Raw genomic sequence first — 14,477 nt, forward strand, 5'->3', positions numbered from 1 at the left:
CACTGATCATAAGGAGGCTCATATGATAGGTAGCTTCCGAGGGCTAAACTGAAGACCACATTGCAGATGAAAGGAAACCAAAACAGCACTTTTCTTTTTCTTTAAACTTCTAGACCAGAGCCTTTGTGCTATTTCACTTACTGTTTAAAAATTGATAGAGCCTTCTCACTTTTCTTTCTGTAGATCTTCATAAATTCAGAAGTCTTTTTTCCCCTCTAAAAAGAATAAGTGCTGTGGGTTAGACCTTTTTCCACATGCAGTGTTTATTGCATACTGGATTTTATAAATGTATCATGAATGTTTTATTTTAAATTGGTTTGAAAAAGAAAAAAAGAAACAAAAAAACATCTTACATAACCATTTTGTTAATGCAGGGTGATGGGACAATGAATAAATGCACACAACCAGACACGCTGTTTTGTCCGATCCTTTCAGATACGTAAGATTTGGATGGAAAACCATAATTAGCTAATATTTTTTGGCACGTACAAGCATCCTTTGTGCTTATCCCTTAGTGGTTTACAGCAGCACAGTTGCCAAAGAGCACATAATCTTTATTCATAAATGACTTGATTTGTAATCTAAATACAAAACTCTTCTAAGAAGATTATCTGCACAATGCATGAGAAAAATCTTCCATTTAGGGAGATTCAGAAATCATGGCTCAGAGAGATGTTCACACAATTAATCCTAGAACACAACACATTTTGCACATCTATTACCTAAAAAAAAAGATTTATAGGAAAACGATGGCATAGTCTCAGAAAATAAAAGCAACTCATTCACAGTGTTAACCTTGTACAGTTTATTAGGCAACAAGCTCCAGTAGACAACCATGTTCGCATGTTTGGAATTGAAATTTAATAGGTTGTGGTTCTAAATTACAAAAACGTACAAAAAAAAAAAAATTCAAGGCATTCACAATATAGAAGAAAATCAGTACAGAAGAATGAAAATAAAAACTTTGTGTAGATGTATCTCAAATTTCCCTAAATTATAAAATCAATATATGCAGTGTCCAATAACTTTATCATGTACATGTGAAGACAATAAACAGGCAATTTAACAACCAAGTGTATGTATTTCTCATACATTAAAAAAAGAGAAAAAGAACAAAGTAAGAATGAGCACTTTCAAACCTTACAGGGAAAACTTCATCATAGTTTGAGACCGTAACACTATAAAACCTATAAATCATAAGAAACCTTTCCAGTATTTCTCAAAGCAGATAATTTTAAGAGCACTTTTCTGTTGACAGAAAAATATTTGCACTTTACTTAAAAACAAGCAGTCAGTATAAAAAGGAGCTTTTTAACAGGAATATCAAATAAGTGAGTGCACCAGTAGCTGCAATAGATTTTTTATTTTTTATTTTTTGACTGGCAGGATTGAAAACATCTCGTCATAAACTCTGCTTACCTGTCAATTTTTAAAATGAAAATTATATATTTTGTTGTATTTAATTTTCATTCATTTTAATATTCAGCCTTAACAGAGAATCAAATTCATGCTTTCACACATCAAGCAGATGAACACATGTAACATTTCCTCCAAAATAACTAAACCTCTGACTACGGCCCCAGTAAGTCCAAACAAATGAAATAATTGCACCTACAACATGAACATTCACCCTCTGCGGCCTGAAGACACAATCTAATAACTTTCTCATGTTCTGCATGAAGTTGAAGTCCTCATTTGCTTGTTCATTATCAGATGTTTCAAACTTGCTACAAAGGCTTTTGTTATGATATTTTTTAACTTTGCCTCTGCCTCAGACAAATTACTTCTGATGGAAATTTTGATGCTTTTCTGGGGGCTAACCCCACGCTCTGCTGCCATGCTAGAGACTGGAATTATAAGCCTCTCTTCAGCCAAAGCTTTTAAATCAGGAAGCATTTCTACAATTGAAATAGACTCTCTGAACAAGGGAATTCCTCATTCTTCAAACACCCGCTTTATTAGGAGGAAATCCTGCAGCATGCGCTCCTTTTGCACCAGTGGTTCAGCTGCAGCAGTTTTAGTGTAGTGGTCACGGATGCGCTCCAAAACCTCCATAATTCTTCAACATAATGTCAGCTCCTGGATAGTGAGATGCTTTTAAGGACGGTGTCCAGAGATTATGTTCAGATCCCCTCATGGGAATCTGTTTTTGATTGAATTAGTTACATGTACTCTGTGTGTAACATTGAAAATGTCTGTCTGCACCAAGTGCTCTGGGTTGTGAATTGTATTCTGTCAAAATAACAGATGGCCTACAGATTTTTCCATCAACGTTTAAAAAAACAAAACAAAAAAAAAAACGGCAAAGATGGAAAATATTCGGCTAACGTGACCCCGGGTGTCAAAGACAAAAGGATCTAGTCAGTGCTTTTGCTACTAAAATCCTCAATGCAGGGAACGTAGGTACGATCAGTGGAAGCAAACGGGTGAAGAGGACGGATTAGTCCGCACTGTAGGAGACAAGTTGTGCCTCAAGATTGTGAAATAACCCTCCATTTAGCTTAAAAGAATGAAGTGAAACAAATCTGAGGGAGGTGGACAAGGCACAGTTCATGCCCCTGCAATGACAAAAAGCACAGCCAGACCAGAGAGGCCGCTGCAGCAGTTTTTTGTCAGCCTAAAATTTATCAAGCAGGAAAAGCTTTCTTTTGGTTTGTTTTTCACTTATGTACAGTTTCAGTACAAAATGTCTGCTGAAGCCAGCTCATTGGCCTAAATTATAAAACTACTCCCTCCATGAGTTTTCTTTGTTTAATGAGCTCCAACCTTCAGCAACCAAATTGTTTCCCATGTCTTAGCTGATTGGAAAAAAAATAAAAAAAAAGATTGCTTGTTGCCAATTGAAGACTTGTTTATCAATTCTTCAACTTTCTTTACAACCACAACATGTGTGCCATTAGCTTGAAGTGACAATGTCACGGAAAACTGATGCTTTTGTTAGTATTATAAAGTGGGATGTTTTGGTGACAGTTGTTGCGACAAGGTTTCTGGGGCTTGTGCCCATCCAACCACAATGTGGGTCAGGGTGAACTTTCAGCGCTTCCAGTCGCAGCCTTTGTCACAAATGTTAATTCTCTACTGTGGCAAATTATAGGGAGACTGGGTTCTCAATGGAGCACTTTTAAATACCTGCACGGGGTTCCATTTTATTAGGTCTCCAACCTGATCCTCTAAGACAACATTTCTCTTGACTTTGTTCTCCTTGTTGGATAAATCCCCATAAAAGTCTTAACTTTATGAATTCTTATTCTTGCTGGAGACTTGTCACTCTCACCCAATTTCTGTCTTGGGTGGTTATTATGTTATAAATTTTCTTAATTTGGCATTTGTAAAAAAAATAAATAAATAAAAAAAATACCATCACTCTTCTTCAACTCTCTGCTGCCTTTGTGTTTTTTTTCCTATCATGTCATTTTGGATTTTCCTCAACTCCGAATGACAACAAAAAGGAAAGCTTGCAAAAATGATTTATATGCCCCTTAAAAAATGTGTTCAGAAGTAATTCTTTATTCCGTCCTTTGAAACCAAAACTTGAAGGGTGAAAATATGAATCTGATTAATTTGTGTTGAGCAACATAACATCTATTAAGGCCGTCATATCTAACACCTATTTCTAAAAGAAGTTTAAGTGAAAATAATCCGTTTTGCGACATCTCACAAGTTTCCTAATTCTAAACTTGCTTTTTAATTTTTTCTTAATAGTTTTTATCATCCACATGTCCAAGGAACTGGCTTTATGTGTTGATGTACTGTAACAAAATCTTGGAGTTCCTGACAAGTTCTATTATATTAACAAAAATATCATCCATACATTTTACAATATATTATAGAATTAGGCAGATATGAATAGACTTCAGCTTTGCTTTGTTTAACAAGCAGGATGAAGAGTTCTGATTTGAATATCTATAATTTATTATTTGATTCCTCCTACACCAACAAAATAAATACAAGTCATTTAACATTCAAATAATATCTTATTTTTTTCCTTTTAGTCAATTCTTGGTATTGTTAGGAACACTTTTAAAACAATATTTTTAATCTTGTTACAAATAACGTTTTTCTTCCAGGATATTTAACAAACACTGCATATGTGAAGACATTTTGCACTGCACCCCTTTGTTAGTCAAAAGCGTAATTTGTGCAATTCTGTTGCTTAGCTTTTCCATTTGCACAGAGCATCTCAATATGTCAGAACTCATCACATCTGTAAAACAGCTCTAATGAGGCTTCTGGACAAAAATGAAAAAGCAAACATTTGCAAAAGCTAAGCTTAAATGCAACCCAGTATTCTGTCCACATTTGCTCTCATATCTTCCTGAAAATTGCGAGTCAAGCAGTAAATCCTTATTGTCTGTCACCTGACTTAGATGTCAGGTTTTTTTAAATATTTTTTAAAGAAAAATAAGACACAAACATCACCCACATGCACCAAAGACTCTTCTGACTCTGCACAGACATCATTTTGTCAGAAGTGCCGTGATGCTGAAGAGGCCCTTTTCGACTTCTGGTGATCATAAGCCCTCATTCTCTATTCTGGCTCATCGAGCAGCCGTCCAAACAGAGCTGAGTTTGCTCAGGTACTTGTCCTTGATGGAGAAAGCTGCAGTGTGTTAGTTAACGCTACACACTGTGTTGAGGCAATGTACGTTGCCTAAATCCTGACCCACTTTTAGTGTCTTTGTGCTTTCAGGATTTAGATCAAGTAATATCGAGGGAGATAAATGCCATACTGCCTAACAGGCTGTGTGGAGTGTGTCATGAGGCAAATGAATTAAGCACATATCATATCGAGGGAGAGGGGTGGATACCTTGTGTAGATGTATGAAATCCCCCTCCATCCAAAACAATAATAAATAGATGATTGTCCGCATCAAACGTGAGGCAGATCATATCGCAAGTTAGGCACATCAAACGTGTTTTGATGTGCCTGCTTCACAAGGCGACTGAAAAGCTGCTTTGTGAATTAAATTTGAACACAGGAACTCAAAAGGGAGTCGGTTGTGAACATTTATTTGAACAGTAGTGACCTTGTATTGCTTCTATCAATCTCTGCCGTTAATTACCGTGTGCCATATTTAGAGGTACAGAGAGCGTCATTCATTATGAAGACCCAGGGAAAGGACTAGAAGTGAAGCTGTTACGGAGCAGCAGGAGGATTTACCGGCAGGGTTGTAAACTGGCTGTGACATTTGGCCAGGACGCTGGCAGTGGGCTCGACTTACTTAATGAACTAACATGTTCCTGTTGGCAGCCCTAAGTGTACCATTTATTACAACAACTGGGGTAAAGACACAGGGTGCAGTCGGTCAGGTCTGAAATCACAGCAGACGCTAGATGAAAACATCTCACCATTTTAATAATCAGGATTTTCAAAATAAAATAAAATTAGCAGAGGACAATAATAACTTGTAAAATAACCATTAAATGCATCGATGTCTTTCTCAGTGAATATATTTCTAAAGAGGCTATTCACATAAAATTATCCTCATAACAAACATCATATTCCAGTTAAGTCATTACACCAGAGAACAAACTGTTCATCTTTGGAAAAAAACTGAAGTTAGCCTAAAAATACTTTTTTTGTTAGTACTTACGCTGTGTCGTTCAATTTTATTTCGCATAACTTAATATATTTGTGTGAATTATTTTCTGGAATCGGGTGTGAATTTCACACCAATAGCCCTGTAATAAATGGATTTACTGAGAAAGTGTTAACATGTTCCATGGTAATTTTCCCTATTTTATCTTAGGACAACCAAAGTAAAGTTTTACGAAAACAATAAAACTCTGTGTCTTCAAAGCTACAAATACAAACTCTGTAGATTTTAGGAGAAATGAAAATTATATAGCCAGAGGACATTTTATAGTCCATGCCAATAACAATCAGACTTGGAAGTTTTATAGTCCACCAGGTGTTCAACCCATCCTACAAAGTACGCCTGTAAGACAAAACAGAGAGGAGATAAACATGTGGTGCATGAAAGGCACATGGCAGAAGAAAATTCACTGCATATATTTACACAAATCCTTTGCCATTCATGTAATTGTTTCAAATTCTTGCTGAAATCAAAAGTCATCGGCCGTATGCGGGAATGACGCACAGGTTTTGAGATAATTCGGGAACAGAAACGTGTGAAATCAGTTTGTGACGGGCTGGAATTGCCAGGCTGCATTTTCAGGCACCAACTAAATCCTGCAAGGATCTGAAAAACTGCCACATGTTTCCCCACAACTGGCAGGAATGATGACCAGGCTGACACACTGATGATGGAGCCAGACAAACCAGTTAGCCTCAAAATGAGCTGCAGGACAGTATATACCAGCAGCATCATTCCAGCCAACACCAGCAAGGAAGAAGACAAAAACAGCATGTGAGATTGTTTTCAAAAAAAAAAAGAGAAAGAATTAGACAAAAAAAAAAAAAAAAAATGTCAAAAGGCTTGCACATACTCTGTAACAACTGAGAAATGTGTTTGTCTGAATGGTAGTTCTTGGGGAAAATGTCTATCAGACCAAATGAAATGCTTCAGAATCCATGTTGCAATCTGTCAGAAGTAGTTTGTCCAGCATAGTATTTACTAAAGCCAACAGATCACATGGAAAGTTGATTCTTTGTAATGATCACAGTTGTTTACTATCACATTCACTTGGTACTATCAGTAGAAACAAACCTCTGTGACAACAGTGACCTGCATTTTCACATTGTTGCACGTAGGGATCTAAAAATACATATATGAAGAGTAAATCTGTATACCCCTGGCTATTTTTGTTTAAACAGTTCAAAATGGACTATTTAGATTAGATTTCTTCTTTTAATTGCATCATTTGTTCATTTAATAACCTGACATAATTTTCCAATCCAACTACAGACAACACAACAATTTAGCATATTTTCCCAAGGCCATCCTATCTCTTTTAGTATTTTTACAATAATGGTTTACAATGTTTACTGAAAAAAAAAAAGCAACAATCTTTCCCAATTTATTTTTACGGGTATGATAAATAACACTTGTATCCTTGGTTTGTAGCAGTCTGAGCCCTCGGGTCTGACATTTGGGCTGGGCGAGCATCAACTGCGGCTCAGTAATTCCCCTCGATCCACTGGCTGTCTCTTTGCGAATCCCCTGGTTATAATCTGTCAGCTAACGTACAACATCCAGGGTGACACTTTTGTTTGGAGATGCAGCTTTTAGCCCGACACAATCAGCTTGTCCTTGAAATGGATACAGAGGTGGGCTACAGCTCCTCATTCTCACCTAAACCTTTGCAAACAAGCCTTTATCATGTTGTTATGAGCAATAAGGGTGCAATTATTAAAGGAAATAAAAACACTCAGCATAAGACTTGGCAGGCATCATCTATTTGTTTCCAGTTGCTTAGCAAAACTGGCGAGTGCGTAACGTTGCACACTGAGAACGCCTCGCTCTCTAGCAGCCAGTCTGAACCCAGGAGCAGATGGTGTCATTACATGACCACAGAATGTCTTGGTATTAGCTCAAGCTGTGGGAGGTTTATTATCAATCATACATATTTATTTTCATTTTGCCTTCAGAGGACATGTCATTACGAACAGCTCCACAGAAGAATCTGCATAGAAATGAGACCAAATTTTGGTTGTTGGATTATGTTCTTTGAAGGGAAAGTTTATAGAAAGAAACAAATAAATCTGAAACAATGGTCATATCAGGACTATCCAGTGGCTACAGTCTGAAGAGCTTCTTGCATGAGTGGTGTCTCGCTTTTTAAGGGTCTTCCCACACATCCAAACAGAAACTCACTTAGTCTTAGTCTTAATTTCACCGACGTGCCTTTTCTGATTGGAACGCTTTGAAGTGGCCCAGCCAATTCTGACTTAAGCGTAACATAATCTGTGGTGGGAGCTTAAGATCAGGGTAACGGCAAGGATGCATTTCAACTTTAAAGTTATAAAATAATAATAATAATAATAAAGATTTACTTTTTTGCCTATTTTTTGAATAATTGTTTTTATCTAGCTTAAATAAAAAAAAAATTACAATCTATTTTTAAACTCTTTTTCTTCTACGTGAAGAAAATGCCTTGGTTGAACAAAAGTCATTTTAATTCCAAATCTGCTTGTGGCATGGCTTGATCATGATTTAATCTGCTCAAAATACATAGAATGCATAGCTCCTTTGATATAATAATGGAAGGAATTTTAGATTTCACTTCCTTACCTGTGGATCTTCCATCATGTCTCACATTGGATTTTCCCCCGAAGTCTGCTTCTGTCTCCGTCTGATTAAATTCACAAATTAACAAAAACAGAGCCCGTAGTTTATCCTTTACAGAAACAAAATTGCAACAGCGGTTTGTTATTAAATATCACTGTGCGTATTTTTAAGGTTGGTGTGACATCTCAAAAACATCGCCAGAGGAGATAGAGTTGGCAAGGGAACAAAACAAACAGCTGCCAGTGTTTTATTGTGCCCGAGGCTGCTGGCCAGGCCTGCCCTAATGGACAAGAATCACTGCCGAGTGCATGCATGGATTGATGGCAAAGTGATGAAATGCCAGCTCCATAGACCGTAAGCACCTTAGGATGTATTCTTTGTGCAAAACAAAAATAAAACCTGTTTTATTTTTATTAATTTTATTTTATTTTTTTGCTATACTACTTTATTTGTATCTGAGAGGAGTTTTATCTGCGGCATTCAGTTGAAAGTAATCCATGGACATCCGTGGCAAATTGTGGATGTTTTTTTTTTTTTTTTTTTGGTGATTTGCTGTTGGAGGAAGGTTTGTTATGAAAATGAAGCAGACAGTGTTTCTGGCATGCACTGACGCATGGACCACTTCCAAAACGCAGGTGCAACTAAAGTTTTAGCAGTAACTTGAAGGAACAAGTCACAGAGGAATTATCAACAAAGAGCTGAAAACTGTAGTTTAGGCATTTAAATCCTTTATTTTGTCTTATTTTTTTATAGCAATTAGCAAACACATATTTGACAAACAATCCTCTATAAATGACATCTATTCTATTTGTGTTGTCTTTGTATCAAGCTCTGTTATTTCCCTCACTGAGCAGCTTTTTTGTTTCTTTACTTGTTTTCTTCCTCAGACTTTATACAATAAGGAGCATTGTTGTATTGTTGTGGCACACAGTTATTTCCAATAAGTGAGAACAACCTTGAAAAATAGTCTGCGTGGCAACATGACACATTCAAGTCCAAACGAAAGAGACATTCGATTAAATATTAATTAAGCTTACAAAATAATTGGAACAAGTCAACAAAAGACTGAAGGTGTCTTACGAAACAATGAACACCTACCCAAGAATTTTCTCTTCGGATGAAGATGAAAATGTGTGAAGGGGATCTTCCATCTTGAATGTGTCGTCTTTGTGCCCTGTATGAAAGCACACACACAAAAAGACAATTGTACAAAAACTCTTAGGTCAAAACTAAATGCATAAGATCCAAGAGGAAGTGCAGGAAGGAGCTCTGGATGTATTGAGCATAGAGTAAAACAGCGCTGCCCTTCCGTTACCGTGGCAGCTGGTTGAAAGAGGACTATAACACCCATCTCTGTTATTAAAGTAACATTTTTTATGTATATGAATCAAAACAGATGACATTAACAAAGTTTTAATAACTAGCGCATTGTTTCAGGAGCAGGAATGACAAAGCATTTCAATTTAGTAGAATTAATACTGAGATTCGACAGAATATTTAATGAATATTTTAGAGATAATCATAAAATAATTTTAATTTCACATATTTGATTTTAGTGCTAATTTATATTCAGAAGAGTTTATGTTACATCTTGTTGACATTGATTGTGTTTCTGAGCCTAGTTTTTGAAAACGGACTCCACTAAGAGTTTATTTTATGATCAGTATCAGACCAATGAATTACTGTATGAGTGACTCACTGGTGCTAGATATTATTTTTCAGTTATATAACTATTTTTCTTTACAGTAAGCTATGAGCTGATAATGAAAAGAATTGTTTAAATCATTGGCTGTCAAAGTGGGTATAAAATATCACAAAGTCACGTATGCATTGATGCACAGAAGCAACCAAAAAGTTTTTTTTTGTATTGATCTATACCTTTTTATTTTTATTTTTTTCTCTAACATTTTTCTCAACTAGTGTTTTCTACTAAATTAAAGTGGAAGCATATCTGGATCACACCTTAAACCTGGAGCTGAACATTCTGGGTGCACTTGTTTGTTTATTTGTATCTTTAATAATTTGATGCTGCATGTAAAAATCTTTCAGTTTTGCTAAGCAGTTTTAAATTTAGAACATTAATATATTTTGCTTAAATTCTGCACTGCTATTATTCTAAAGTGCAGAGTCTAAACAAGCTGTTAATGGATGTCACAGATAGAGCAGTCAAACCAAACTGCACCACTACAAGTGAAATTTACTCACAAAATAAAACAAACTGACGCTGCATCCTTTGCTCTGATGGCTTTGAGCATAAATCCTGTTGTGTGTTATCAGCACATTTGTGCGACTTCGGCGTTGGGTCTTACATACATTTTCAAAAAGGAGTACTCATTTAAATCAAGGTTTGTGTAGCAGCTGATGAATTATGAATAGGTCAGCGAGCATGTGGCCTTGGGGATTACATTTTACAATACTTGCAGAATTACCTGACAATATTTAGAGAGAAAAAATGCACACACAAATGCAGGAAACAGAGATGCAATACCTGGTTTGAACAGAACAAAAAGAGGCAGGGATTATCTTAATAAAAGGATTGCAGGAGGAGTTCATCAGATTCTCTTTAAGATTATATAATACTTTTGTGAACTGGTGTGTTATTACATGGAAATAGTAATGCTTCCTCCCACCCCCCCAAGTAGTTATCAGTTTGTATGAATAAATAGGAAACTTCAAAAAGTCCTGCTTTTGTTGTGCTTTGCTTCTTTGTCTTAGTAGTTTTTAACATGTTGTTTTATCTTTGTATTTCCAAAGGCACAGAGACAGCCATGAAAAATGTGATCGCAAATGTTTCTACTCACCTGCAGCGTTTCTCTGTGCTTTGATGACAACACACTATGGTGTTTTTCAGTATCTATAAGAAAGAGCAGACCATTGGTATAAAGTATGCATAAACGTATATAGCATAATATTTAGACTAATAACCTGCATGCAGTGTAAAATGTCTACAAAGTACAGATACATCCACATAATATGGTTGTGGGAAAAAAAGTAAACCAATTCAAGGTTAACAAAAAAAGACATTTAATGAGAAATCTACTTATTTCTCAGGAGTGATGAGAAAGTTAGCCGAAAATTATTTTAGAGCTTTTTTAAATTTAATTTAATCTTTCTTTTATTTCAGTTTAGCTGAATCTCTTACGTGTGTGGTTAGAGGTATCGAGGGACATTAATCTTTGGGTTAAAACGAGCAGGTTTACTTTTTTTTTGTTTAAGTGAAAGTTAGCAGTTGATGGTTAAATTAGGATTAGCATTAAGGTTACCTGTTTAGTGTTTAGTCTTCCTTTTAGTCCCATCATCTACAGTCTTTAATCAGAGTCAGGCTTCGGGTGTGCTAATCACAAAGGCGTTTACAACACGCAGAAATCGCATGGAAGAAATGCACAAACAGAAGGAGTTTAGCAGAGACACTGAGATGTTGCAGGTAGCGACTGAGTTCAGTAGGTTGGGTTTGTTCCCTTAAGCAAACAAGCAGAGTATCAGTATATAGATCCCTTAATTAGCCGGACATATTTAAGGCAATGTTATGATATATATGAGAGGAGTTCTTACCTCTATAAAACTCCATAAGAAAGTCAGTGTGAATCAATATGTTTATTCACTTCAGAGACTGGATTGCAAGAAAACAGGTATTAGTTTTAATACCAATTCATATTGGGCAAGTTGAAATTGAAGTTCTTTATTAAACATTTTAGCTGGTGTCTGACAGAAATCTACAAAAAATAATGAATGAAGGAATCAAAATTAAAAAAGAAAATTAATTTACAGCTTGGTTATCTCCTATTTAGTAAGTATTCCACTCAGGATTTAGGTTTAAGTTATTTTTATTAAATGCTTTATGTACAAATACAGATTACACACAGAACAAAGCACAGTTTATGAATTACACACTGCGGTGAATGCTTTCAGTCCAAACAATAAGGATGTGCTTTTCAATAATTCCCTAAATTCACAATAAAACCAGGAGTAACTTTTATTTATGGTGTCAGTTACTTTTATGTTACGCTTTAAATTGGGAGGGGAACCTGGTTATTGAAATATTTAGAGTTCACAATGTTGAACACATTTTTAAAGAAATGTTTAGATCATTAAGACATTTTACATTCAGGTCTTTGATTCTTGGAAGACTGGTTTCCATTTGTTGCTTTAAAGCAGTCTTTTATGTTAACTCTTTTTAAAGGAATGTGTTGTTTTCTGTTGGTTTGCTACCATGGTGATATTTCTGGAAAATTGAGCACCTGCTGAAATGACCAAGAAGGCTGCATGTCCGCATTACTCTTCAAGGAACACATTTTTCCTGAACATATTTGTTTTATGTAGACCAAACTAATGAGGGTGTGTCGGTCATGTCACTTAATCTTACAATAAACTGTCTCTACACTGGTCAAAAACATCTTAAATTGTGCTACAATCTGAAGTTTGATTACTTAATGCCAATGTAAATAACTACTGTGGTTATTTACATGACAATTGGAATATTGAAAGTGCATCTGTTTCTGTAAAAAGAAGTCAACTGTTGTAAATGATGGCAAAAGAAAGTACTATTTAGGACTGGATGATTAAAATAAAACATAACTTTGTGATAGTGATAAATCCTATGATTGACACACATGTTGTATGGACTTCCTTTTTCCATATCTTCTTCTTCAGTTAATGTATCTTATTTTGAATTGGGGTATTTTAATTTATAGAATATAGAATGTGAATAGAGGAGATAGGAAAAGTCTGAGATAACTAAAATGGACAGAGTCAGCCAAATTCTATAACAATCAATTAAATGTCAAATAACTCTACTGTGGTCTAACGAATTAATCCGTACGGGGCCAGACTGGTGGAAACAAAACACTCCACTGTTTATTACTCTCAAGTGGGGATGCCGTGGTGGAAACTGCAGCAGTACGCGCAGATCTTGTTTATTTATTTGTGGGAATGCATGTTTACTGTCCATTTAGAAGCTCTCACACTGACAGCAACACCATGAAGGCAGATGGCTACCTGCACTGCACGGATTTAATAGCTGACTTACAAAGTCTAGTTGAAAGTAATAAAGAAGTCGGAAACTGGAGGTGCAGCTGTGGGATTCGTTGCGAGGTAATTACAAAATGGATAATTAACGCATTGACGCATGCATGCATTGTGAAGCTATTTCTGTTATGTTTGCATTCTACAAAGGACTCTTGGAAATATTTGATGAAACACTTCATTTTCCTAACATGATTATCACTGAATATGTTCCCAATTAGTGTCATCAAATGATAATAAGAGAGAGCAACACCTTATGTTCCAGTGAAACAGGTGACACCTGTGCTTTTCTTCACATAACAATATGTTGTGTGTCATTATGAAAAATTTGTCTTTTGGTGGTGTTACTTTTACCCCCGTCCTCCTGGGCAACTGCTCGTTTTATTTGTGTCAATGTTGGAACAATTGACTGGCCAAAATGGGATTTTTCACATCCTTTGTGAATTTTTTTTTTTTTTGCTTATCAACTCCCGACTCTTAACATTTTAATGATGCTGACACACAAGCAGAACAAAAACGACGGCGTACTAAAACATAGGAGGTTGGAGTCACAGCTTTCGCAACGACTGCATGACTACGTCTAATTCAATGAAAAGAGTAGGGGTTGGCTTGTAATAACTACAATGAAGCCAATAAATGGAAACCAATCTGTTACAATCACACACATACTCTGTACGAACAAGTCTGTCAAAATAGTGAAATTTCAGCAATAGGGACAATTGAGTTAAATTAAAGAGCTAATTTAAGAACAATCATCTTGTACATGGGTGAGTATGTTTAAAAGTAGAAAAAGAGACTTGATTGTGTATGATTTTATTCACACATCAGAATATTATCGATCATGTCTTTTTTTATTTTTATTTTAAAATTTGATGATAAGATAGGGAAAGTTACAACATTTCTTTCTTTTGTTTTTTTTTTTTTAAAAGTTGAAAAAAGGTTTCAAAAGAGAAGTGGAGGTCACAAATCTGGAGCACCTTCAGTATCTACCATAGGGATGTTTTCTGTAGCCTCCTCTTGTCAGGCGTAACGCTGGAGCTTTGAGAATGGGTCTGGGGCTTGTCCACTCTTCCTCTGTGGGAATATACCACATTCACTTCTGTGAAAACTAAATCTCTCAAAACATATGGTGCACATATGTAGTGAACTGTCGTCTCACAAAATATTTCAGCAAAGAAAATAAATTACTTCCTGGGAAATACAGGGTTCTCTCACAGCAGGAAACTACTGTCATAACCGTTTTTTCCTCTACTGGACCAGTAC

General features: G+C 35.8%; 1 protein-coding gene across 5 annotated transcripts in view; it reads right to left on the reverse strand.

Annotated features, from left to right (window-relative positions):
- Window positions 1–4,394: 4,394 nt before the first annotated feature.
- khdrbs2 (KH domain containing, RNA binding, signal transduction associated 2) overlaps window positions 4,395–14,477 on the reverse strand; it is an 83,518-nt gene continuing 73,435 nt past the window's right edge. For 2 of the 5 annotated variants that reach the window (XM_016668461.1, XM_016668462.1), the window contains exons 9-13: window positions 14,205–14,288; window positions 10,994–11,046; window positions 9,291–9,366; window positions 8,196–8,256; window positions 4,395–5,939 (exon numbers count right to left, since the gene is read on the reverse strand). In XM_016668461.1, the coding sequence (XP_016523947.1) occupies window positions 8,210–8,256; window positions 9,291–9,366; window positions 10,994–11,046; window positions 14,205–14,288 (260 nt within the window). In that variant the 3' untranslated portion in view covers window positions 4,395–5,939; window positions 8,196–8,209. Of the gene's footprint in view, window positions 5,940–8,195; window positions 8,257–9,290; window positions 9,367–10,993; window positions 11,047–11,998; window positions 14,289–14,477 lie in introns of those variants that run through there. The other 3 variants (XM_016668463.1, XM_007546167.2, XR_001661405.1) reach the window with 2 other exon arrangements.

This window comes from Poecilia formosa, unplaced genomic scaffold, assembly GCF_000485575.1.
Source record: "Poecilia formosa unplaced genomic scaffold, Poecilia_formosa-5.1.2 Scaffold15, whole genome shotgun sequence".
NCBI lineage: Eukaryota > Metazoa > Chordata > Actinopteri > Cyprinodontiformes > Poeciliidae > Poecilia > Poecilia formosa.